This window comes from Aspergillus caelatus (assembly GCF_009193585.1).
Source record: "Aspergillus caelatus strain CBS 763.97 unplaced genomic scaffold BDV27scaffold_4, whole genome shotgun sequence".
NCBI lineage: Eukaryota > Fungi > Ascomycota > Eurotiomycetes > Eurotiales > Aspergillaceae > Aspergillus > Aspergillus caelatus.
Genome location: NW_022475267.1, coordinates 161,339 through 187,013, shown reverse-complemented (window position 1 = coordinate 187,013; position 25,675 = coordinate 161,339). Strand labels below are relative to the sequence as shown.

Sequence of the window (25,675 nt, the reverse complement as noted above, 5' to 3'; positions counted from 1 at the left end):
GAACGTGCTCAAAAACCGCGTCCAACCGTCCAACCGCCCAACCCCAGCCGCCCACAAGGCCTCCCCCGGGCCCCCAAGGGCCGAACCGCTTTCCCCCCCGACAGGGCGGTGTCCGCCAACCCAAACACTAAAAAATTGGGAGATCAAAATCTCTCCCGTAAATCCCGATTTTCCTTTCCTACAAACAACCTTCACCATTTTCTCTCTCCGGGGAGGAAGGCCCCACCCTGCGAAGTGAAGAAAAAAAAAAAAAAAAGATCTCCAATAACACAATTTCCACGGGTCAACGATCAGAAAAACACAAACAATCCTATACTTCTACCTCAGAACACTCAATCGCCTGTCACCCGGGGGAGCGTTCGATCAGTGCTACCAACTTTTTCACCTGCATCGAGCTTGCGCGCGCGCGACAACCTGATCATTCACTCATACCAATCTCAACATCACCAATCCCCTCAAACCAAACCAAACCAATACAGAGAGAAGAGAGAAATAAAGAGAGAGGGAGAGAGAGAGAGAGAGAGAGAGAGAGAGAGAGAGAGACAGAATCAAAATGGTCTTCATCCGGCTAATCATAAAAGTCTACCCACGGGAACAACTCTCGCGCCCATTCCCAACCCCAAACAGGAAATCATTCAACACCACCACCGAATCCGAAACGAAGCCCGCGTCCTTCCTCCTCGCGCTCCCTAACCCGGAAGAAATCACGCTCGGCCAGCTGGCCGGCCTGATCCGGTCGAAATGGACCAAACTCCGTCCCAATGCCGAGCCCCTCGATATCAAGAAATTGCTGGATGATAGTCGCGACACGGTCGATTTGGATGTGGATATGACGGTTGCCGATGTGTGGGTGAATCAGGCGCGTGCGAAACGCGATGAGGATGATCAGGTCGGGACGGTGAGGGTTGTGCAGAGGCCTGCGGCGTACGCGCCTGTTCGGTTTCCTTCTGTGGATCAGGATTGGGGAGTTGGTAGGGAGGAGAAGTTTACGGGGAAGTTTGAGACGATTCAGGAGGCCGGGGAGAGTGAGACTGATAGTGGGAGTGGCAGTGAGGAAGAGGAAGAGAGTGAGAGTGAGAAGAAGAATTTGATCGAATCGCGGGCTATGGAAGTGGATGGCCAGGACGATGAAGAAAGTGAAACTGATGAGAGTGAAGAGGAGGAGAGTGGAAGCGAGGAAGACGAGAATGAGAAAGTCAATGGACGCGCGAATGAGGAAGAGGAGTCCGGGGAGGAAGGTGAGAGCGAAGAAGAATCGGCCCCCGACAACGACGTCCGCATGGAGGATAGCTTGCCCGAAACGCGAGTGCTCAAGAGAAAGATGAGCCCCGAGGAGCTCGAGCCCAAAAAGCAACCCCGTTTGGCACAATCGAGCCAGGCGACTGAAGCGGACGCCGAGAACGTTAATGGAGCCCCGGTTACCAGTCCCTTGGGGACGCGCAAGCGCAACGCTGATAGAGCGCCGTCGTTCTCTGGAGTTGGTCGACGTTTGAGCTTTACAGAGAGGCCGGCCCTGTCACATGGCCTTGGTCTGGGTATTACGAAGAGCCCTCCTCGCAAGAAACCATTCCTGATGGCTGATCTTTCTAAAGATTCTACACAATCCGAGTCTGTTCCGAATGACGCAAGATTGTCACCTACATCTGTTCCCCCGAGTAGCGCACCACCTGCTATCCGTCGCAGCTCGGGCAATCAGCACCCCTCAACCCCGGCCAAGTTACAAACCCCGGCAGATAAGGTCAGACTACTCCAATCCGCTCTCCGGAAGGACTCCCCCGCCGAACGGTCCCCCGAACGCCGATCCGTGTCCTTCGCCGAAGGAGAAGACCATGCCATTCCTACCTCCGTCCCTGTCACGAGGGCCACTGCCCGGGTTACCAATGAGAAGCAGAAGAATGGGACCAACTCCGGCTCCAAGCCGGCTCCCCCAGAGCCAGAAGAACCGTCGGATGAAGAAGAGGGCCAGTCGGAAGACAAGGAAATGGAGTTCAGCAAGGAGCTGAACATGGAGATAAACGAGTACGAAAGGGAACTCCAAACGAACGACCTGGATGAGAAGTCCGAATACACTCGCAAAGTGAAATTGGCAGCAAAGAAATGGCAGATTATGAAGAACAACATGAACAAGGGCCGGAGAAGAGAGCAAGAGAGGTACAAGAACGCAGTTAACGAACTCAAGGACCTACACCCCCAGATTGTCGAGCTCAAGGAGTTCAACAAACCACCCTCCCAACGCCCCAAGTCCCAGATACCGAATGGCACTCCAGCTACAAGAAAGCTCTCCCGAGATCCTACCAGTTCGCAGAATCGAAGATCCCAGGATCCCTGGGACGTTGAAATCTTAACTCCGAATGCGAACTCCAAAAAGCTTATTCCGAAAAACCACCCGTCCTCACAGACCAGTCGCAAGTCTTCAGAACGCGAAGAAGCCCAACCCCAAGATCAAAAGAAACGACAATGGAGCGTCGAAATCCCAACAACTAAGACTAGCAGTAGCTTAGAAAAACAGCCAGAGCCTAGGAAACTATCCCAGGAGAGACCTCCATCTCCCCCCACAGAATCCGAATCCGAATCAGAATCAGAAAAGTCCGGATCCGAAGAAGAAAACACGTCGGAGCACAAGAAACCATCCTCACAGGAGAAGCCACCATCCCCACCCGCAGAGTCCGAGTCGGAAGAGGAATCCGGCTCCGAGGAAGAGGAAGATAACACCGCACCAAGCCAGCCTAACTCCCCGGCCAAACCGTCTCCCCAAGTTAAGGTATCTGTACCTGAGCCCGTCCCGGAGCCCGGCTCGGACTCAGAACAACAATCCGGCTCCGAGGAAGAGGATGAGGATGAGAAAGACGAATCTACAGACGAAGAAAGCGAGAATGAAGACGACAACAACAAACGCGAAGAAAAGGAAGGAGAAATAGTCCAAGAACCAGAAACACAAGAAGACGATATAGTCCCAGAAACAGAAGAGCGAGAGCAAGAAACCACAACCCAGGCCCAACCCAATCCACCACCAACAGAAACACCCTCCAACAAACCCGACCCAGCCGCCGAAGAAACTGACTCCAACACGGACGAAGAAGAAGAATCAGATGACGAATCCGAAAAAGAAAACCACCACCCTCTCCCCAAATCAACCCCAACAACTAAAGCCAACGTCCCTCGTCGCACAAGTCTCAATCCCCCTTCATCACAACCGAACCCGCCCTCCAGCCAGCAGCAACCAACCTCCTCCCAATCAACTCCCACAGGCTCCCGACCAACCCGCAATACCCTCAAAACCCTCCTCTTCCAACAGCGCGCAGAGCAGGCACAGGCGCGTTTGAAGAAAGAGGAGGAGGCGGCGAAACGGAATAACCAACCGCGTAAGGATATCTTCTCAGGGCCGGATAGTGAGTCCGAGGATGAGGACGAGAGCGACAGTGACAGCGAGAGTGATAGTGAGAGTGAGAGTGAGAGCGATAGTGGCGCGGATGCGGGGGATATCTTGTCAAGTGGGACGATAGGGAAGTTAAGGACCGCTTTGCCGCGGAAGTGAGCGTTTCTTTTTCCTTGCTTTTTATTCTTTGTGTTGTTCTAGTAGTTTGTTTGTCATTGTATACTTTGTTTTCTTTCTTGGATGCAGGTCGTTGTTCGTTGGGTATTGTATCTAATTGAATCTGAGCATATTTTAGTACCTGATAGTTAGGTATGAATCAAAGGAATATGCTATAAGGTTTATTATTGTAGCATAACCATGAGTACTTCAAATGTTCCATACAAGACTAAGAGAGATACACAATCAATATGACCCAAAAGTATATTGTAGGATGTCTAAACATTATAAAGAAATATGATAATAACACAACAAGCGAATCTATAAGATCAGGTAAATATGCCATAGATGAGTAGATGCAATTATAATCAAAACAATCTTTTACTCTGGCACGGTAAAGTACCGCTTGAAGCGGTCGATGCGCGTCAATTTAAGATCCACGATCACGGAGTGACAGCTCATGAGTAAGCTCGGGAACCTGACGGTCCAGAAACTCAAGTATCCCTCGGGCAGACCGCCAATGTGGGCCTTCAGATGCTCGGGCATATCATTGTAGTGATGACACTTGTTACGTAATGCCCTAAGGAGGTCGAGCATCTTTGAACCGGTGTACTTCCGCTGCTTGCCCAGGTTATCTTTGAAGGAAGTGGGGAGCTGACGTAAGAAGTCCATTTCAGGACCCATAACGCGCGAAGCGATGGATTCCAGACACAGGAGAGCTTCTGACGGTGGGTCACGTGGTTCAAACTCGAAATGGTCAGATACATCACAGAGGAAAGTGAGACGATCAGATGGATTCCAGAAGAATGGATGAGTCAGGACGGAGCTGGCGTCAGGTCTAGAAAGTATTAGTATGTCGATATTAGATAGTATGAGAGGCAAATCTTACCGTTTCCGTGGATCAAGTGACAGCATCGACTGGATAAGATCGCGGGCTTCGAAAGCGTAGTCACCCAGGCGCTCGAGTTCATCGAGGTTGTAGTTGCCTTTAACAATGTTCGCCTCGCGCATGAACTTGCCGTTTTTGTCAAATGGGTGGCTGCCCCTGGTCAGGACATAGTAGAAGACACAACCCAGAGAAAAGATGTCGATAGCACGGGTGGCTCGTCGGTTGGTCTGGGGGTCGACAACGGCAGGCTCCGAGGACTCGGTGTGCTGGGATTCGGTACCTTGGATTACCGAGCTCTTGTCATCGTCAACCAGGAGTTCAGGGGCACGCCAGCCAGATGTTCCCGCGGCATGTGCCGTGGTGGCTCGGAAAGAGCTTTGGTTATCTTCTAATTTCTTGCATAAGCCAAAATCGGAGATGAGAAGACGCAAGGACCGTGCTCCGGAACGTCCTCTGGGCATGGCCACTAGGATGTTCTGTGGTTTCAAGTCACGGTGAACAATCTTCAAGGAATGCAGGTACCGAACACCGCAGATGATCTGACGCAGAATATCCGGCATGTTCACATCCAGTCCACCCTGAACTAATTGTGGGTAGTCTGAAGGGCGCTCCACCACATCTTGCAGAGAAGCTGGGCATAACTCGAGTGCGATGTAAAGGAAGCCGGTCGCCTGTTCTCGGCAAAAGTAACGAATAACATTGGCATGGTCGTCACTCTCTTGTAACAAGCCAACCTCATGAGACGCGATGTCGTAAAATTCAACGAGCATACGCTTCACCGCGACATCACGTCCATCAAATGAACCTCGGTAGACGACAGTTCCATGGCTTCCATGTCCCAGGACGACATCAGTGAATACCCTCAAGCGGCCGATCTGGAGAACACCATCCATCTCCATAATCTCATTGGACACCGTACGGGCCATCTGCACATCAGGCTCTAAACGAGATTTGGGCTGGAGATTGTTCACGTCGCTGACAACCCGATCAGTTTGCGAATCGCCTTCAGAGTCCGGCTTTTTACCCCGCTTGTGCGCCTTGCCTCCACGACGGCCACGGCGAGCTTTCTTTTTGGGCTTCTCCGTGCCATCTAAAACTACCTCATCCACGTCCTCGTCGCCATCCGGGCCCCGGGAGGGCTCTCGAATGCGTACACGGGGCGTACTGTCTGGCCCGAGAGCATTGCGGTCTTTCTTTGGTTTGGGGGTTGCATCGCCGCCTTGTTGTTGGTCTTCCGGAACACTAACATCGACAGTTACATTGGGCACCGGTCGAGCAGGACTACCATCTCGTTTAAGCTGCGCGTCAACGACTGGGGTTGACGGGGTGGACAGAGGTGGTTGGTACGAAGAGATGATGTTCTTCAGATCCAACTTTTGCTTGGCCAATTCCTGAATATTATGGGAGTTGAGATAGATGAAGGCCCCAAAGAACAGCAATATCAATGTCACAAAGATGTCAACGGCGTTATCCCAACCCTTTCGGATGATCGTACTATGCCGTAACGCCGGAGGAAGAGCTAGTTCTGAGTGACTCCGGGCCAATTCCTGGGGAGTATCATTGGAAAGCTCCGGTCTCGACGATCCAGATAGGCTGGGAATATGACGAACAAAACGAGGGCCATTGAGCGAGTGCACACCAGCCAACGCGTCTCGTTGCTGACTGGGTGTCAGGCTCATGAGCGCTTGTCCATAACGGAAGTAATCCTTCTCGTAGCATTGTGCCATCTTGGCCCGTCCAGTAACCAACGGGTATGTCTCCTCCGACATGGCATACCAACCGCCCGCTTCAGTGCTATCAATATATACACGGGTATCTCGATCGTCCAAGGAGCCGTAATCGGGATCAGGAGGCTGCAGAGGCTGCGAGAGAAGCACCAAAGGTGTCGGTGCGTCAGGCGAGTCGAGATTGGTTGGGCGGACAACATCAAAAACCCGAGCAACTGGTGTGGAAAATCGTTGGGTGTAACGCGGTCGTTCCATCCGAGAATGGTCGAACCCCAGCACTACTCCATCGTGCATGCTGTATATGTGACTCTCATCCATCGTTCGGTAGTACTGATCTTGGAGGTCTAAGTCACGATTGTTGCCCGCCCATTCTGAGTATTTTAATGTACAGATCGGATCCCCTGTTTCGGTATTCTGAATAGCTACAGCATACTCGATCCGGCCGAGAACCAGTGTGCCGGATGGGGATTCGCAGTCATCCGAGTCCATGTCCAGTCCGTCAACTTTCCGGCACTCCTGACCCGAGGGGATTGGGCCTCTAGAACTGAACACGCGCAAAATCGTACCGGTACGAGCGTCAATGGTATAGAGGGTGGTTTCCTTTCGAGCGGTATATGTAACGGCGGGGTCCGTTCCCGAATACGGTGTCTTATCCACCAGGTCTTTCACCGTCAACCCCAACTTCTGTAATCCGGCGTCAGGTCCGGGACTGTATATAAAAAGGCTCCCGTCTTGACTCGGCTCGACGATCCAAATAAAGTCATCTTCCGGTTGGGTCCGATCGAAACTGGATCGATTTGCTCGATGATAGATGCTTTCGACCATGGGACTACTCGGCACTTCGAGGGCCCAACGGGCCGTGCCAGTCTTGCGGTCTCGAGCGTGAATGGAGCCGTCGACGGTCGCCAGTAGGACAAAGTCCTCAACCTCCCAATCCTGCAGAGATCGCGCGTTAAGCGGCGTAGACAGGCCAGCAGACGGGCTGCTGACCTGGGCAGGAGGGGCTCGAACGGCGCGGCCGGGGCCCGCCAGAGCCATAGTTGCTAGGGCGCTCGCATCGGTGGATTTCACGTTCAATGGAGTATGCAAATCTTTTCCAACAGCATGGCCGGTCGACCCTAAGGGGACCGACAAGGTGGAAGGCAGGTCATAATGTTCCGGCTGCTGCTGCGGAGCAACAAGAACAGGGAGCAGAAGGAGAGCGACGCTGGCGGGGAGAGTCGATCGGGCGCCAGGCAGCCGCCACCGCATCCTGAAGGACTACAATGTGGGAACGATAGGCGTTGTAAATGTATCGACGTCGACGAGATGGTAGCCAACAGCTCATCAGTCTGTACTTGAATGATGGGTGGAAAGAAGGCTGGATGGAAGTGAAAGGAACCTAGGGACGAGTGGAGGAACCAGCCTCAAATGGGTGGAAAGGCACACGACCTAAAGGGGTTTAGCGTTTAGCACCACCCAGTTCCAGTTTTTCGAGAATGATGGCAGCGGGTGGAGATGACGGGGGAGGGGGGATCGATCATTTGCTTACGGGTAAGCACGTCGGAAATTTTCAATCGAAATGACAAAAATGATTGAAGATAGAAAGGAAAATTAAAATTCAGCACTGGGGGGGAAAACAGAAAAGAAAAAGGGGCAGGAGGACGGAGTACAGCAGGCGAATGTGTGTGTGCGCCTTCGATATTATTAGCATTTCGGTTTTGACTGAATCAAATTAATTTATTGATGGAAGGCAGAAGAATTGACTGGCGGTGGCCTCAGGCGCTCCTGGGCGGCGCAAGGGCGAACCCCCCATTGGGCTTAGCGTGAGACGATTGTGACGCACCACTCCTGTCCATCACGCCATCTAGAACCATTCACATTTTACCATACCGTACTGTGTATGTACAACTGGACCACAGTACAACCAACTCTCTTTATTGTCCGACCTGGATTTAGTACTATTAAATCTGCCTTCCTTTGTCTGACAGTCTGACTTCCCGTGTTCTGTCAACCTTGATCCATGGATAGTTAAGGACTAGTAGGACGACAGGGTACATACTTGCGGATGTCGGAACTTCAGCATTCCCTTGATATCCCTCTCGGAGCCCCGGATTGATTTCCCCGCCAAGGGGCATTTGACCAGTGCAACATGTCTCAATCATACTTACTAGTGGTTGTTTCACTTTCCGAAACCCCTCCTTCTGGTGGACAATAGGATCATCAATAATATCATTAGTGCCTTGGAAAGGGCTTTCATGAATCGGACTTACCTAAGATTAGGGCACCTTTTGATACGTAGCACGTGATTTGACCGACGTAGTAGCCTGAAGCCCTGTACATACTACATACACAATGAACAGCTTGAAAGCAGTCATGGTGGTCTTTTTTTGTGCTCATGGACCTTAGAGAGTCTAATGATGGTACCAATACCATATAGATCTAGTCTTAGCCAGCAGTTATCCTCCGGGTTGGGTAGATGGGAGATATATATATATATTAAGTGCATGCACTTGTATATAGTAGTAGAAAATTATACTAGTAGTTCCTATACTTAACACGTAAACAAGTGGTCTCATTAGATTTAGAAATTTTACTCTTCTACGGAGTATGAATAGAAGTTGTATATATATTTTCCAGGTCCATACCCATTTTCTATACACAGGTACAACAAGTAAGTATATCTTACTACTATGTAGGTGACTGACGCGCATTACAAAGGCGGTTAGTCAGATTGAATAATATGCAAACAACCCAAACAGAAGCGTTGGCGGTGATTCCAGTAAGTTGTACAAACAACAACTGCAGAGTCCATTCAGAACCCGAGGATGCCGCCGCAGTCAACAGTACGTATAACGCAACGAATTATGCTGCTTTAGATATGTGCTCAGTTATCATCGCAGGATAGTCTCGTTCCAGAGGGCTGGTCCGATTACGTCGATGACCTTGAAAACGATGACTTATACTGCAGTTGCGTTCCGGGAAATAATAAACTCTCCGATGCGATACATTGGGTCAAAAACCCCAGACCAGTGAGGTGTACCATACCAGGACAAAGATTGTATATTGCACAATCCGGCTCTAGCTTCTACCTCGGGAAACAGCGGGAAGACGAATGATACAAGATTGAAGGCTTAAAAACGAGAAAAGCCCCTGATTAGAGCTATTAAGCAGACTGGTGTTGATGGGCTTTCTCTTGTGCAGCTCGAATCCAAGAGTCTGTCAACTTGTGGCGGCGCGGAACCCTCGACTCCGCTGCCTTTCACTGATCCTAAACCTAACCACTAGGAAGTCAATCGGAGAAGTGCTAGTCTGCTCTCATATGAAGTACATGCCCAATAATCATGCAGGACATCGATGACCTCATTGAAGTGTGGAATTAGCCAGCCGGGCTGTCTTTGTGGCATCTTTCTTGTCGTATTCCACAGCAGTACTTTCACTCAATTCACCGAAGATGTTGAGCGAATCGGAAATTTAGTAGAACTGTTGAGGCAAACGGTCTAGGCCAACTCTTCACGAAATCCGCTGACGATGATGAGGGAGAGCAGCGAATCAATGCCCATATCGGCAGTGACGACGTCATCGGTGAGATCCGCAACGGCTATTCCGGCTTCTTCGGATATGATCTGAAGAGCTGTAAGGAAGTCACCCTCACTGGGTCTAACTGCAGGCTCGCTGTAAATAATTGGCGCTGGTAAATAGTTCGCCTCCTCAACGGCAATGTCTCTCTTCTTCAAGGAATATCAAGGCTTTTTAAACTCGTTGGTTGTGGAGTAGTCCATGAAAATGGACTCCAAAGCTAGGTCTAGGTCCAACTCCCCGGGAAATCTTGCAGTGGTTGTCAAGGATAGTAAAGAGTCAATGCCTATGTCACTAAACAAGGTATTTCCTGGGAGATCGGAGACAGGAATACAGCTTTCGTCGGACATTATATGGGTAGCTTGCGGATTCTAGAAAATCTTGCGGGCTCAACGGGTACAGATACGCCGACGGTGCCAGGTTTGGATTGTTTACAGGCCGATATGGTCGAAGGAGTAGTCGGCGACCTCTTCTAGTGTTAACCACTTTCAACAAGCAAGAAAACTTCGAGAACTCGACAGGGTCTCTACCCAGGAAAGTTCCTCAAATATCTGGCATGATCCCCAACGATGGCTGATGAATACATCGAAGCTGAGATCGCTCTCTTTGTCACAATCCATAGCGAAGATATGCTTAGTACGGAGTAAAGCTGGTTCTGTCCCTCGATACTGTAACTTCCGTAATGCCGTCGGGTGGAGTTTCTGCGTCGCTCCGGTGTTATACGGTGTATACAATTTCATCATGCACCAGAAAAGAAATTTAGATGAAATATAACTTTGCCCATGGAGGAACACGATAAATCAAGTAAACGTTTCTGCGTCGACCTCATGGGTTGAAGGTAATGCAACGGGTTCTCTCCTGGGAGTAAGAAATAGTCCCCGTGTTATGAGACATCCAAAATGACTAGGTCTTGACCTCATTTGCCAGACTGCACTGGCCACCACCATTATTACATTTCTCATGGTAATTTTGAAGTGCTCAAGGGAAGCCCAGGACCCTCTCCCATCCGATCCAAAACACCGCATCGATGCGTAAAAGGGCAAATCGAATGATATCGAGACTCTTTGCGTGTAAACGAAATACCATCCTCGCCCGATCAAGAGTCTGCCTGAGCCGCCTGTATTCTTCCCCGGAATCCGTGCCTTCAGAACCACATAGCTGGTGAGCGGTGACCGTCAGCAGGAACAGAAGATTCATTATACAAGCAAAGGATGTTTTCAACCCTGTTCTTGTCAGTAGTCTGGTCTTCGGAACGTATCTTCATGTCACACATACAAGGTGCCCAAAATGCCTGGTAGTGTGCTGGTTGTAGGTTCGATATAAGGCTCAAGGCCATATCTGCCTCGGCTGATGCTGTCTGGCGTATCTGCGATCGTGCGGCGTGCCACTCTTCATTTGGCTCTAGTTCGGAGGAAAGGTGATCCATATTGCTGAAGGGGCGGAGTAGTGCACGGAGGATTAAGATCTTTACAGCTTGATAGGCGATGTGGAGAGATGCTGAATCATCTGATGTTTGTTTACACCCGGGCGCCGGTGCCATGGCTAAGGATAAAGGTAGACCAGTATGCCATTCCGTGAGGTTTTGCATAAGAGGACGAGCGCTAGAGATTGTCAAACGAAAGTCCTTGCAGAGGGTGGACAATGAACGTATAGAGCTAAATATAGGTTAGTTCGCGTAGCTTCTAGAGGTGGGGATGCTAGCGATCCCTGAGGATTATCTCAAGGTCATCACTTACTAAAGACTCTCCAGAACATTGTCCAATATTGTGGTGAGCTTTGAGAACTCGATAGTATATGCATGCGCATCACTGGTAGGGTCCCCAGATTCAATATCGCTCGAATCCAGTTCAGTAATGAGCCAATTATTTCTTGAGACGTGACTTGGTCGGCCAAAGCTAAAGGCAAGCCACTTGTCTAGGGCGAATACCACCCATGATAGGCGACGACGGGTATGGACCTCGTTTGATGGTAAGTTCCACATGGCAGGATCCAGATGCAGACCGAGTGTTTGTGCCATTGACACAGTCATGCCCAGAAGCGTCCACTTCATTGAGCTGTCAAGCAGCAAAGGATTCAAAGGCGGGTGCAATAGGAGGATGAGTGCTGCTTGCAAAGACTGTATTGTAGGTTGGGATAAGGCATTACTGAGTTCGCTCCAGGCGATTCCAAGTAAGACTTGCGGTGACGGAGGACTATACACAAACTCGATACATAAGTAGTCATCGAACGTCGTAAATGGCTGAGTGATCAAATATATCGCCGCTAGAAGATGTGCTGGCGCGGCCCGTGGCTCTGGCAGTCTATCCTCAGGGAAGATAGGAAATTGCCGGTTAACGAAACGCGAAAACCTGATTATATGTCAGTTGTGATGAAATGCTGGTCCGAACTCAACCAACTCACAATTGTATCAGTCGTTCCCCAATCTCTGGAGCCACGATCTGTGATAGTTCGGGCAACGCGTCCTTGGCAAACGGTGTTTCCAAGCTACTTGGGGCCTTTGACTCGTTGCTCAACTCGGGTTTTGATAACAAAAATTGCACTGGTATCTCTGTGTTTTGTACTGACCGTATAGCAAGCTTGGAGAATGGAAACTCTGCTCTTGCGTCGAAACGATAATGTCGTAGAACATAGGGATCCATATCACCAGTCAAACCACATAGCTGGGAAGACAATGATGGATGGTTATCGAGAGACGGGGGACCCGGAGCAGGATTCGGCTCTATAAGAGACAATCCTTGACCCTCATAAATACTGAGCATTAGCTCGTCCATGATTCCATGATCTCCGCTACCTAGGACAGAGGCATGCGAATCTTCAAGTCCTTGCACAACGCTCAAGTCATATAACTGCTCGACAACCCTTGGAGCATCACCGTGCATAGCGCCTTCCGTCATATGCATGGCTATTGAATCCATTGGTTGCACCGAGCTTGCAAATTCGGATGACTCATTCGTTCGCCCATCATTAGAAGCATTTCCATCATTGAAAGCGCTCGGTGATGGACCGGGAGTAGCCCGTAGCGGGCGCCTCTTCTTACGGACTATACGATCGGTGAATTCGCAATGTTGTCCATGAACCCTGCATAGGCGGCAAGGGGGAGCTGTGTCGATCTGACACGCCGATTTCCGTGAGCGACAAAGGTCGCATGCGCGTTGAGCTTTGCTCATGTACCTACGAGGCCCAGTCCCTGAATATGGGTATCTTCTGGGAGGTGTGCCATTGTCCATGTATCTAAACTGGTGGCATTAGGGTTTGTGATTGAGAGAGAGAAGAAAGATTATTAATCTGGAATCAGCAGTGATGGTGTCTTGAAACTATACCAAGTATGGATGAATGTATTGTCACGTGTTAGTATTATTTCACTTATCCTAATTAGGAAAGTGGCTGGCTAGTCCACCATCTCCTTGATTCTGTTTTATTAACTTCTTTGCTGCTCTCTGGACTCATTTATTATAACTTGACCTGGTGAATGGCTACTCTCCCTGTCATTTGGCACAGTGTTATTCATATATTTTGTACATCAGACTTGAAATTTCCAAAAGCGAAGATCTACATATTCGCATGTTATCCATTATATGCTATCATAATTTACTCCGAATTTGAATATGGCTGAGGATGTCAGGAACCAAGTCAACTGCATCCTTGGCCATCCCCATCCCGGCCTGAAACCCGGTCCCTCCTGCGCCATAATTATGTACCACAGTGTTACCCTCCGGTGTGGTCTCGAGTTCCACTCGGGCACCACCTTGTCGCGATGGCCGCAATCCCACTGCAACGCGAATGATCTCTGTTTCTCCATTTTTGAGGATCGGCAGGAGATCTGCTGTACGACTCAGAATCGACTCAGTCTCTACCGGTCGGGCCTGGCTAGTATGGTCGCCTGGTTGTAGGTAGCCACCTAATATCACCGTGCCATCTGAGTGGGGTCGTGGGATAATATAGGTTTCATAGTCTTTGCCATGTCGCATAACATTGGTTCTCACTGATGGCGCCTTGACAAGAATGATCTGACCGCGTGTTGGATAGCATTTTGTGTCATTAACTCCCGTTAATTTGACTGCTGCGTTGCCGATGCAGTTGAAGACAATTTGCGTTCCGTGCAGGAAGACGTCCTGTAAGCTTGCTACCTTCCGGCGAACAAATTTTACACCACCATACTGCGGTTTAGATAGGAGGTATTTCAAATGTTGGCAATGTGCAGGCGCGTTGACTGTAACTGTGGTGAAACTTATACCAAAAGCAACTCCCTTAGGGAGATCGGATGGAGGTATTATGACAAGCTATCGGTTAAGTCCACATGGTTAGCACATCTGCCTAGTGACCATGTTTGTGTGCTACAATGGAGACTTATGTAGTAGGCAACCTTACATCGCGAAGATACTTGGTCATGCTGTTGATCTTATCCTGCGATGGGGCTTGATCCCAGTACTCTGTTGACTCGGTTTTGGACAGATACTTCGCTTCTTCTGCCCCGTCATCAATCAGGCCCATCATGCTCGAGTAACCGGATTGATCCCAGCGCAGCGCATTGGCATCATTTCCCGATATGCCTGAGAAATTCGCTCCGGCCCTAAAACGCAGACGGAGCGTTAGTATACGTTCTATCGAATTTAATTGAAACCATGTCTGCGCACCAAGGAGAGGTATAATCAATAGATTCATCTCCCGGAAGATGTTCCGCCATGATTGTGACATGCTGTCCATAGCCACGTTTCGATAACTCCAACGCCACGTTCAAGCCGATTATTCCCGCGCTGGATGATAAATGTCAGAGATCGTGTACGTGAATTGAGGGCTCCTATATGTTCTTACCCGAGCACCACAATATCGTTATGCGTCATATTGAATGATCCTTAGTGCTTGACGGCGTCTAACACACTATCCTAGCCTATATAAACCACTGTCAAGATAGATGGTGTCATACCAAGGAAATATCCGGCCTTCCGATTGGCGGCATTCCTGTGGAGCCTTGAGTGGCGAATAAATGGTCCTATCAGCTTGATAAGGTGAAGGTGAGATAGCCGATAATTGAGCATTGGAACAAAAAGGAAAGAAAATTATGACTAAGTGACTAAGTGACGCGACTCGAACAAGGACAACAATATTGAGGATAGGCTAAGGACTGAGGAACGTTCCGCTATGTATCCTTCCCCGTCACCACCATACATTTACCACCCCCGACTTGGGTCTCTTCGTCTTCCTGCTGACCCGGAGTGGTCTCCACCGAATCTAACACTGGAACCGGCTGCTTCAATGTCCTTCCGAAGAGTACATAGAAGAGGATTCCCGCCACGAAGCCTACAATTGCTAAGGATCCATACATCCAAACTAAATAAGGATCTTGTGAAACCGGGGCGAGTCCGATACAAATGGCCGCTGCTACGCCAATAGTCAACCAGAAAAGAGAAGAAACCAGGGAACGCAGACTATTGAGATGGCTAGTCAGTTCGTGTGACCACCAGATATTACCAGGTAATCTTACCTTTCGGGCGCATTGGTATATGCGATCTCTAAGCCAGTCACCACAACGAAGGCCTCTGAAAAGGCGACAAGAACGTACGCAGGTGTCTGAACCCAAACGTGAATGGTTTGTGCAGGGGAGATGTAGATGTAGTGCTGGAGCACACTGGCGTACACCATCGACATGGAAGCCATGAAGAACCCGACAGTAATCTTCAACTCTGGTCGGAAATCGATCTTGAAGTGACGTAACGTCGGGTAGACCACGACTGATATCTTCTTAGACTGCTGCCATACGAGTAGACACGGTTGCACTTACGATCGAGAAACGGAATGAAGATAATCAACGCTATAGGGTCTAGATTTTGCAGCAAATCGTTCGGAGTGCCGTGCAGAGCCATTTGACCAGCCTGGGAGATAAGGTTATTCCAGATCTGGACCCAGCAAATAAAATAAAAAGGGAAGAGGAGGAATAGCTATTTGTCATGGTCAGCAATCGATAGTTATGGCCGATAATGTGGGTCATCTTTACTTTGCAGGCTCTGATGCCCTTCTTAACCCCGTCAACACTCTGATCGGTGTAGTTGGCGCTGGATGCAACAGAGTATTTCTCCATCCGGCCCCGTTGGATCAGAGCACTCGGCTTTGCATTTTCGAAGCCCCTTTCTGATATAGCAACATATACTGTCCTGGCGGTTTCGACAATTGGTGAACCTTGTGGTCGGGTCTTGATATACAATTTGCTGCTACATATAAAGACCACGGCAGCAAGGACAATCACACTGGAATTCGACATTAGCGAAATTCAGAAGAAACCACCAGGTATTGTATTTATATTCACTAACACCAAGGGTATGAGAAAGGCTAGCCAAAAGGACACCTTGGCTTCCACGTTGACAGTAATCAATGGCGATAGAGCGCCAATATTGACGGCCCAATAGAACCTGGCAGCCTCATTAATATCGTGCGACATAGGTGATAGGCACATGGTACACACCACATGAACATTCGCTCCACAGTGAGCTCAGGGTCGACGACGACACGTTCTCCTGACTTCAATGTCTTGACAAAAGCGCTACCTCTCTTATACTGTTCGGCACAGAATGGCGTAACATTTGCTTTGATTCCACCCGTTCCCAGTCCAATGATAACCATCGAGGCAACGAGCCCACCAAAGGCCGATCCGCCATTGATAGCTGCTGGAGTCGCAGTTGCCACAAGGATAGTCAGGCCGATGATATAAATCCCAGAGGCTATAACTATAGCCTTAAATTTGCCGACATACTGATCTATGTGGTGAGGGAGAAGATGAGTCAGTGGACAAGGGAGCTTTCATGCACACAACATAGCCTGCCCTTACCGGCTACTACAGCTCCCAGGATGGTGGAAGCATACGCCCAAAACTTGAAAAAGTTACCTAGAGCAGATGCAATTGCCTGTCCCTTACCAAGAGCACCTGGCAGATCCGCACCAGGTACATATGGGTTTCTGTCGTTATGCGTTTAGCGGTTATTGAAAACCCAAGATAGTAAAGCAACATACTTGATGTAATTCTGCAGCGGTCCGCTAAGGCCAAAGTAGGTGAATCTTTCTCCCAGCTCCACAACGATGATGAGTCCGACAACCCAAGGAATACGGTCAGGCACCCGACGCAAGCCCGGTTCATACGCCTGGTCTGCTTGGAGAGGTTTCGGCGTATCTGAGTGAGCCACCGTTGACTGCATTTGACGATCCAGGACGTCTGGAATTCTTGTGCTTTCCGGCATGACTGGTGTGATGCTGTGTATGAAAATCTATGCCAGAAGGTCGAGGCGTCGTTGAACTAGTCTGTTGCTGCGCCGTTTATAGCCTCCCCACACTCTATCTCTGGTTCCTGATAAGGTGTTTTGCGGGGAAGCGATACGAGGTTGTGGATGCCGATCGCGACGTTCCTATCAAAGTGGGTTTCAATGCCGCCAATTGAAAGCGATGCCGCTGCCGGTCCACTATATCCATCAAGACCTCTTTAGGAGATCCTTCACGAGCGGAGAGTAATTGTGCGTGGTGACGGAAACGAGATTGTCAGAATATATCGCCTCCGGGGAGACCGTCCCTTTGCAACCTTTACCAATCGACCCAAGTTCGCATCCGCATGATGGCTACACTCACGCAAGCAGAACAGATGATTAGAGTCCGTACCTCTACAAGGAGGGAGGGCAATGTGATACCGGAAAAGTACCTGAAAGGTTTAGATGTTGAATGGCAGGAGATGTGGGAAAATCACGGAAAGGACATGGACGCGGCTCACTTGGTGACTATCGAAGAATTTCGGCAATGCCCTCAAAGGTACAGCTTTACCTACCCAACGTGGACAGGTGAGTTCTGTCCATAGTGCTATGTCGAAGGGGTCGTTTAACGTCTCTTGACCACTCCCTACAGGCCCAGAAGTACATCATGTCCGAGATTACCAGATCCCGGTCTCAAATCCCAAAGGATCGATCACCTGTCGCGTATACACACCCCCCGGGATGGGTCCATTCCCAGCACACCTAAATTTCCATGGAGGCGGCTGGGTACTTGGAGGTCTACAATCTGAAGCTGCTTGGTGTCGTAGTATTTGCAATGAGTCATCTATCATTGTCATCGATGTGGATTATCGTCTCGCGCCAGAACATCAGTATCCTATCGCGCTGTATGACTGCTGGGCTGCGGTACGATGGGCACATACCAACGCACAAACGCTCAACGTTGATTCCAACTCCATCTCAATTGGGGGACTGTCCTCGGGTGGACTGATCACCGCTGTTCTTGCCCACTTCGCTCGCGACTGCTCCCCCCCTCTCGAACTGAAACTCCAGCTGATGGTGGTGCCCGCCACAGATATGCGCTACGTACCGCTGCCTATAACTAATGCCGAGCCCCTCACTGCAGAAAGTTGCCCGTACCCCAGTGCCATTTTCTGCTCCGATCTACCCTGGTCACCCCTCGCCCGGGAGTCATGGTTCCTGAATTACTACATTGGCACGGACGAAGAGGTCCGATCGGAAATCCTTTCAGATTGGAGAATGACCCCTGTTCTCTCACCCTCTCTGAAAGGACTAGCCCCGGCACACATCGTCACGGCCGAGTTTGATGTAGAAAGGGATGAAGCTGAGCACTATGGGCAATTACTTCGTGAGGCAGGGAATCAAGTAACCATGAAAAGGTACGCGGGTGTCCCACATGCGTTTGCCCATTACAATCATCCCACTCGGGGCCTGAGCAAGAGCCGAGAGTTCATCAGGGATACGACGAGGCTTCTTTCGGAGGTACACGGTACCAGTCCACGGGACGAGGAGGCGTAGGCTGCGGGAATCATTCATACATCGAAGGGTACACGTTGCGCTCTGTTGCTGGTGACTTTTCTTCAGTCAAGTCCTGGATAAGAAGCGCGGGCCTCAAATCTGCCTGGTTCAGCTGAGGGAAGGGCATGGGCGACTTGCGATGCGATACATACGGTATAGGCGATGGCAAAGCCATGGTCGCGAATTCTATCGCTGTTAAAAATTAACACATAAGTTAGCGCAGAATGTACTGACCATAGAAAGCCTAGTGATGTGTATGATCAATTAGGTCTTAGAAACCATCTAGTAGAATAATATAAGTCGCACTTGTAATTATTGAAGATAATGATCTTCACACCAAATTCACGATCCAACACTTCTCGATTATACCTCACCCCCAGGGCCCACGCTGGGATTGGGGGGCTGACCCTTCAACCCTAAAGGAGTTGAGGAGCTGAATGATATTTTCCACATACCTAGATTAGTTTGCGACCAAAACGCAAAGCGTTGGAAACCATATCCTGACCCTTGATTAAGATATTCACGATAGTTGGTAGTAGATTTTCAGCGGGAGAATGCGGCGCGTTCCTCGATACGTAGTTAAGGTTCTCCCAGAATGCAAGGGCTGCAGTGATCGTTTGCAACGATATCGCATCCCTTACATATCTGAAGCTTTCGATCGAGCCCATGTGGCATAGCGGATCGAACTCAAGCGTTCTTGCCTTACTATTTGGCCAATTTATGAGTCATGTCCGGTTCGCTTAAAGTGCCGGCATGTCGGCAATGTTAGGGTGATCTGCGGACCCCTTACAGAAGAGAATATATTTCAGCCCCGGAAATCCGGCCCCGGGCTGGAAATAACCATAGATGTCGCGGACGGAAGAATACTCCGTGTCATCCCTTGCTCTCTTGGATACGATCTGCTTTTTGTATACGAAGCTCAGGGCATGATTGCGTCGGGGAGAAGACCATTTCTTCGTGCTCTTGTCGCCCTGCCTTGACGGTGGGAGAAGTCAATGCCATTTATGTGCGATGCCTTGAAATCCATGTCTGTAGAGATGGCGGCTCTCAGCTAGATCAACTGTCTGTAAACGCCTGACGGTGGAAGAATATTGTATGATCGAAGAATATGTAGCGGATACTCTTGCATATCAAGACGATCTTTGATTATCAATCAATGTGTCCTACAACTGACAATAACATTGTCTTCAAGTGTATAACGATTTTATCATAGCTACCAGGTATTAGGATCTGGTTACATGGGGTGACACCCCAATCTGTAAAGTGAGAGTTGTATAGACATGCAGTCAACTTTATATATGGATGCACGATCAATATATCATCGCACGTAGTTCATCTACTGTTACAGTTGTATCTGGCTTTAAGCACACATTTAATATAGTAGAATAGAACATTAGATATTGGCTGATTGCTTCCACAGTGTGATTAAGTTGTTTTATGTAGTTTATGTCCTGGCTATATTGAATATATATCTTTTGACACACATACACACACCCACACACACACCCACAGAAATATACATCTATGTATTTCTATAATACGTTTTTTTATGACATGCATTGGTTTTGTTTATATTTTATTATATATATATATATATATTCATCAAGTAAAACGTAAGCTTATTGTATTCGGTCTCATTAGAGAAGCGCCCTTGCACATATATGTATAGGTAAGAACACTACCTTGAAAACACTTTTACCTATGCTACGGCAGCCCGTATCGAATTAGAAAATTGGACACTACTTACATAAAATTCTATATACACAACGCTCTACAAATAATTCTAAGATGAAGGTATGGTGTATGTGTATGGCAATGACTCAGGTTTGGCTGTACTATATTGTACGTATTCATTCAGCAATAACCGAGATCGGAGACATCAGGATAGACCTGCAGTTCAATGGCTTCAATCACCAATAGGCATGCATGTATTTACCCATATCTATACCTAAATTTCGGCTTGCCCCGTCATTTTCTTTTTAATTCTGATTGGGTTACTCGATAGCATGGGTTAGCCCAGGGCACTAAGAAAGAAAAGCCCAAATGCCTGATGATTTACATGACTAGTAAGTAGTAGGTTTATGGCATCTGCTTTATGGCGAATTACGAGACCTCTAGAAGTGGGTTAACAGTTTGATGCTGAGTGATTAAGAGGTAACTCCATTGACGTTATTATGTATTAAAAACGGTTATAGTCCTACCCTTCAGGTAAGGCTGAAGGGATACAGATTCAGGACACAAAGTTATGAGGGGAAAGTAAACGAAAGACACCCAATATAAGTCAAGTTCAAGACCACTTTTGCTCCACCGCGTAGTCCACATTCACATATGAGACAATACCATGATTTGTTGATGTGTAGCTGTGGATACCCATCACATTTACTTGGAGGGAATGGGGAGAACGTCCAGAAGTTCAACGAGGGGTCCTCCTGAAGGACCGTTTGGGCACTCAGCTCCAAGACATTCGCATCTCTGTGTAGTTGTTAGTCTACCGGTATAGGTTTGGATATAATCTCAAACGAAAACTTACGGTTTTGTCTGAGTGAGATTCCTTCACGCATTCCCAGGGAATATAAAATCTATCACCAGTGCATTCCGCTGGCTTCAACGTGCATCCCAGTGGCTCCCCAATTGGGTTCACCGAGGTAACGCTTGCACCAGAGGGCGTAGAGCCATATGCACAGCAGTAGCCAACGCGGTCTGGCTCCTCCTCTCCATGGCTCTGCTGGCCGTCACCCTTGTGGCTATCGCCATTGTGGCCATCGCCATTGTGGCCATCGCCGTTGTGGCCATCACCGCCGTCATGGCCTTGAGGAGCTGCAACGGCAGCGCAAGCGAAAGCAAGGATGGCAGCGACAGTAGTGAAACGCATCTTGAATGAAAGTTGGAGGATTGGATACCCAAGTGATTGAACTGGATAAGCGAATGGATGAAGTAAAGAGTGTTTGAGAGAATGACTTGAGAGGCTTGATGATGAATGATTGAGATGTTGGGAGGAAGGGCTGGCCCTTATATAGCTTTTGAGGAGCTTAGATACGCCCACAAGTCCTGATGTTTGATCCGAAGACAATCGATAGTATATCTAAGCATTCCAGGAACAAGTTTACGATGTCTGAGCGCAGCAGAGTAGTACATTCCCTACAGATCTACAATATCCAGCTATACCAGACACACTTCCTCAAGTCAGATTGAATGGATTGAGTCCTTAAACTCTCCTGATTCATCTTCCAGGCAGGGTTGCATTCTTTGATATCCTCGATACCCCTGCTCAAGATGCATTGTCTTGTTCAAGACTGTTTGAGCTCAAAAACACTTACAATTTTGAAATTAAGTTTTACTGGCTCATTCAATCTACCATCTACACATATACACACATTGTGCTCTGGAGCTAAGGTGTAAATCATTATCTTCTCTAGTTCGTTAGACTCGACTGTGCTTCGACTACCTTCTCTAAGGCAGTATAACAGTTATTTGTTCCTCTGAGTGGGTCTGGGAGTTCGAGAAAGTGTTTACCGTTGTACCTTCGAAAAAACTATTTCAGTAGGCTATCGAATATCGGGGCCCTTACATGTGCAAGTCCCCAAAGACAGTTAGGGAGTGAGGTAGTGGAATGTCTGCAGCATCGTTTTCAAATGTAGTCCAAGATACTTCTAGAGTCCAAACAAGAGCACTCTCTGTGCCTGAGGAAGCTTAAATTGCATTCGTGAGGGATCGTCAGTCCGGGGAAGACAAGGGGGCTCTGTCCTATAGGCTACTTCGTTAAGCTCAGTAAGGCTTCCCGCATGCAATCCCTCCACAGTTAGGTTCTTATAACTTTAGAAACATTTTACTTTGAATTCACAAGGATCATGACCTCGCTTCTGCAAGAATATTTACACATGTATACAACAATTACTGATCTAGATAGCTCTCCAAGGTATCAACGCGTTGGTTAAGGAGATATACATGAGAACAGTTACTGGAAAGGCGTTGCGTCCCTACTCAATAACGACGATTATCAAGTCCCGGAAAGTTGTTCTTTTAGTTAATCATTAGTTATTATATGTTATTGTGATAATATTTATTTGATCATCTGTGTATGGAATGTGAGTGGTTTATACACGATAACGTTCTTGTTAGCCGAGGATTGTGAATTTCCGATAATTTAAGTCTCGTGTGAGATAAGCGATGCATGAAATGCGAGTAGTATGTGCCGGCTAACTTTTCCGTTCGTCAAGGACTGTGATGCTTTGACCCCTTTGTAAATAAAGTGATATATGGAATGAGGTGAGCGGTATGTAATGGATATCTTTTCCGTTAACCAAGGGGTTGTGAGGTTGTGAGACCCCGAGCCCCTTGTACGTAGAATAAGCGATGTAAGAAGTGGTAAAGATACCTGCCCTCATGGTGTCTCTCCTCTTTTCACTCCTATTTACTCACTTAACAATTCTGGTATTCCCTTTCACGTTTGTTTCTTTTCTTCTTTTCAATACTATCCAACTTAACAGGTGCTAACATGGCGATGCTAGAACGGTGTTCTCTTGACTAGTGTACAATTGTGGATGACTTAGACTAAAGTAAGGAATTAAAATAACGGAGATCCATACAGCATGCGCACTAAAAGATTAGATTCAATTGTGGCGGCTTTTCTCCCCCAGAATCAACATGCTTTGGAAATTTAAATGTAGGGCATGCGGAAAACTAACCGATCCATTCGCTTAGTTTTCTGGGGCCGCTGCTGCGTGCCGGTCGATCATCCCCCACCGCCCGGGTTCGGGCAGGGGTTTCAAGAGAGTCAGCCGGACCTTCAGCTCAGCCAAAAAATGGGCTCCTCCCTGAAGGTTGTGTTTGTACATATATCGGTTCGGTCTACGAATCTTACAAGCTGTATGGAGTATATACTCCTTTGTGATCGGACCACCCCTGGCCATAGCAGTTCTAGTAGGTTCCACCGACGATCTTCAAGCGAGCGGCTCTACAGGGATCTGTTCACGTTCTGTCTCGTATACTCAATAGATATAACTACGACAGTCTACGTAAGCATCGCCAATGTAGGCTTGGCCTACTTGGCACTTGTTCGGAGTAGCCCGAAGTCTTGGCTTCGCTAGTCTCATGAACCAGGTCAACTTGATAAGGAGTTGATGTTAGGGTACGTGCTGGATTCGATCCACTTTATCTTCACCAACTTCACCGTGGCGAGGTGGTGGCCACTGTACCACAGTTTCACATAGGTTTTACGTCTTCTATTTTATTCGAAATTTGCCGATAATAGTATCTTTAATTTCCAACTGCTTTAGCCTTAACTAAAGACTACTACAGAAACTGATCATCCCAATTATAGTGCAATGGCCTCCTGCGCCCTGTGGCAGGCATTCATCGTGATGCCTGATCCCTGCCTACGCCAAGGTACCGACAATGCATAAGGCCACCGAAGCAGCTGATCAGGCAACTCTCTTATTCAGGAGAATCGGCTATCTCGAAAGTTTCTTAAGAATGGTCGAAGAAATGCTTTGCCTCCAAGCCTTCCAGTCTTGTTTATTTGTTCTGAAGTATCTTGTTTACGGCGCCAGGTTCTCGTCTTTGCAATATGGCACGTACTCGTGTTCTCATTGATACCGACTTAGGTATGGAGTACATGGAGAACGCTTTCTTCTCGATATGATACATGTGAAGACCTATAACCATGAATATGCAGGCGTCCATGGTGTCCTGGCTATGTTGTTGACTCTCCAGACGCCCGGGAAGATAGAGGTTGCCCTTATCTCTATTATGTACGCCAATAGCTTTCTTCAGAAGTAAGTTTCGCTTGTTCATCTGCGTTATAATCCATATTGTACCATCATTATCATTATCATCATCATCATCATCACCACAATCGAGCCAATCTCTAAGTCGACAGCACCGCTTATAACAACAACTTCGTTTATTTTGTGAAATGCCTCAAAAGCCCTCGGCAGCAGCTTGACTGACCGTAAAAGACAACGCCATGTATTTTGCGGAGCCCAACATCTATGCTGATGCAATTGCTGCTACCCGGATGTATGCGTTAACCTTCCCCAGATCGCAGTGTCTACTCTGTTGGCAACTGCCGCCTTACCCCAAAAGGCTGTCTCGTCAACTTCAGTTCATCTTACAGACGTTCCACTGGATATTGTAAGATGTCATGCTCTTACGGAATAGCTCCTTCACTGCACTGAGCAGGTCACGTCATCCGTTAATCCTAGGAGCCCCATGGAGAGAACATTGACATTTGTGAATATATAGTGGTTTACGCACGGGTCCTCTGACTGGATTGTAGCTAATATCTACCTATTTCTGTTTAATCTGTGGGCCGATATGATATGTCACCACTGGATATGATCCTGCCGTAGAAGATTGTCAAAAGACTGGACTTCAGGGAGGAGACATGTGGAGAATAGACGAGAAGTATGGGTCATGAGTCACTGTTGACCAAAGGAAGCTTGTGAGGGCTTGGTTAGGCCTAATCTATAGACTGTAGAGTCTGGGATGAAAGGTCTGGGCCAACTGAATGTTTAGGTGTCAGGGGGTAATAGCTCCGACGGAATACATGAGGAAGAGGGTTTTTGGGTAGAAGACTTCACCCTGGATGTATTCTTGGGTTGGGACTGTTTTGTTGTGGATACTGTCGTAGGTAGACATTTGTCTGAAGACATATCAATGAATGGGTGTACAGTGACAAGATCCTTGTCTGTAGATTTGTTCGCTAAACATAGGTAGCTAAGTGAAAACTACCTGGCCCCAGCTGAGAAAGCAACATGGAGGAAATTCCCTATCAAGAAATATATCCTAGTGTTAATTAGTAGATTGCGACAATGCCGCCACATATACAACAACAATAATGAGAAAGAAAAGAAAAGAAAAGAATAGGGAGAGGAAAGGAAAGGCAAGGAAATGAAAAGGACAAGGTAAAAATGGACCTATTCCAAGAGATACTTGCACACAAGTCTTGAATATATATATGGAAATGCTTTCACCGAAACCCCCACAGCCCCAAACAAACCAACCTAAGAATAAACCACATCTGTACTCTTAACATCACTCAATCTTGTTAATCCTCTCCACCAAAGTCTGATCATGTTGCGTCCCAAAAAGCAGTGCATTTCCCGCTAGGTCCGGCGGTACCAGTGGCACGGGCATGAGAGCACGCGTGACGGTAGTTCCCCTATCGGATGGTGCTTGCGAGGAT

General features: G+C 48.1%; 7 protein-coding genes across 7 annotated transcripts; 2 read left to right on the top strand and 5 right to left on the bottom strand.

Moving 5' to 3' along the window:
* Nucleotides 1-462: 462 nt before the first annotated feature.
* Nucleotides 463-3,707, top strand: BDV27DRAFT_119647 (uncharacterized protein). The gene is made up of 2 exons (XM_032064912.1): nt 463-1,535; nt 1,593-3,707. The coding sequence occupies exons 1-2, from the start codon at nt 554-556 to the stop codon at nt 3,533-3,535; spliced, it is 2,925 nt and encodes a 974-aa protein (XP_031933424.1). The 5' UTR covers nt 463-553; the 3' UTR covers nt 3,536-3,707.
* Nucleotides 3,688-7,497, bottom strand: ireA (bifunctional endoribonuclease/protein kinase IRE1). Its single transcript, XM_032077604.1, has 2 exons — nt 4,422-7,497; nt 3,688-4,370 (listed from the first exon to the last, which is right to left on the bottom strand). Exons 1-2 carry the CDS (start codon nt 7,397-7,399, stop codon nt 3,914-3,916), a joined length of 3,435 nt encoding a protein of 1,144 aa, XP_031933423.1. The 5' UTR covers nt 7,400-7,497; the 3' UTR covers nt 3,688-3,913.
* Nucleotides 7,498-10,137: 2,640 nt separating this feature from the next.
* Nucleotides 10,138-10,566, bottom strand: BDV27DRAFT_79076 (uncharacterized protein). Its single transcript, XM_032077603.1, has one exon. The coding sequence runs from the start codon at nt 10,447-10,449 to the stop codon at nt 10,195-10,197; it is 255 nt and encodes an 84-aa protein (XP_031933422.1). The 5' UTR covers nt 10,450-10,566; the 3' UTR covers nt 10,138-10,194.
* Nucleotides 10,567-12,978, bottom strand: BDV27DRAFT_79075 (transcription factor domain-containing protein). Its single transcript, XM_032077602.1, has 4 exons — nt 12,107-12,978; nt 11,443-12,054; nt 10,982-11,361; nt 10,567-10,929 (listed from the first exon to the last, which is right to left on the bottom strand). The coding sequence occupies exons 1-4, from the start codon at nt 12,931-12,933 to the stop codon at nt 10,685-10,687; spliced, it is 2,064 nt and encodes a 687-aa protein (XP_031933421.1). The 5' UTR covers nt 12,934-12,978; the 3' UTR covers nt 10,567-10,684.
* A 184-nt stretch (nt 12,979-13,162) lies between these two features.
* On the bottom strand, nt 13,163-16,932 carry BDV27DRAFT_170050 (FAD-binding oxidoreductase; the record flags this gene model as incomplete). Its single annotated transcript, XM_032075197.1, has 12 exons — nt 13,163-13,986; nt 14,075-14,276; nt 14,341-14,460; nt 14,519-14,558; nt 14,879-15,132; nt 15,189-15,435; nt 15,486-15,642; nt 15,699-15,948; nt 16,012-16,110; nt 16,164-16,455; nt 16,527-16,654; nt 16,709-16,932. The coding sequence occupies 12 exons, from the start codon at nt 16,930-16,932 to the stop codon at nt 13,288-13,290; spliced, it is 2,712 nt and encodes a 903-aa protein (XP_031933420.1). The 3' UTR covers nt 13,163-13,287.
* Nucleotides 16,933-17,115: 183 nt separating this feature from the next.
* On the top strand, nt 17,116-18,494 carry BDV27DRAFT_79048 (alpha/beta hydrolase). Its single transcript, XM_032077601.1, has 2 exons — nt 17,116-17,520; nt 17,585-18,494. Exons 1-2 carry the CDS (start codon nt 17,298-17,300, stop codon nt 18,487-18,489), a joined length of 1,128 nt encoding a protein of 375 aa, XP_031933419.1. The 5' UTR covers nt 17,116-17,297; the 3' UTR covers nt 18,490-18,494.
* Nucleotides 18,495-20,868: 2,374 nt separating this feature from the next.
* On the bottom strand, nt 20,869-21,361 carry BDV27DRAFT_152222 (uncharacterized protein; the record flags this gene model as incomplete). The annotated part of the gene is made up of 2 exons (XM_032071520.1): nt 20,869-20,961; nt 21,020-21,361. The coding sequence occupies 2 exons, from the start codon at nt 21,359-21,361 to the stop codon at nt 20,869-20,871; spliced, it is 435 nt and encodes a 144-aa protein (XP_031933418.1).
* Nucleotides 21,362-25,675: the final 4,314 nt, after the last annotated feature.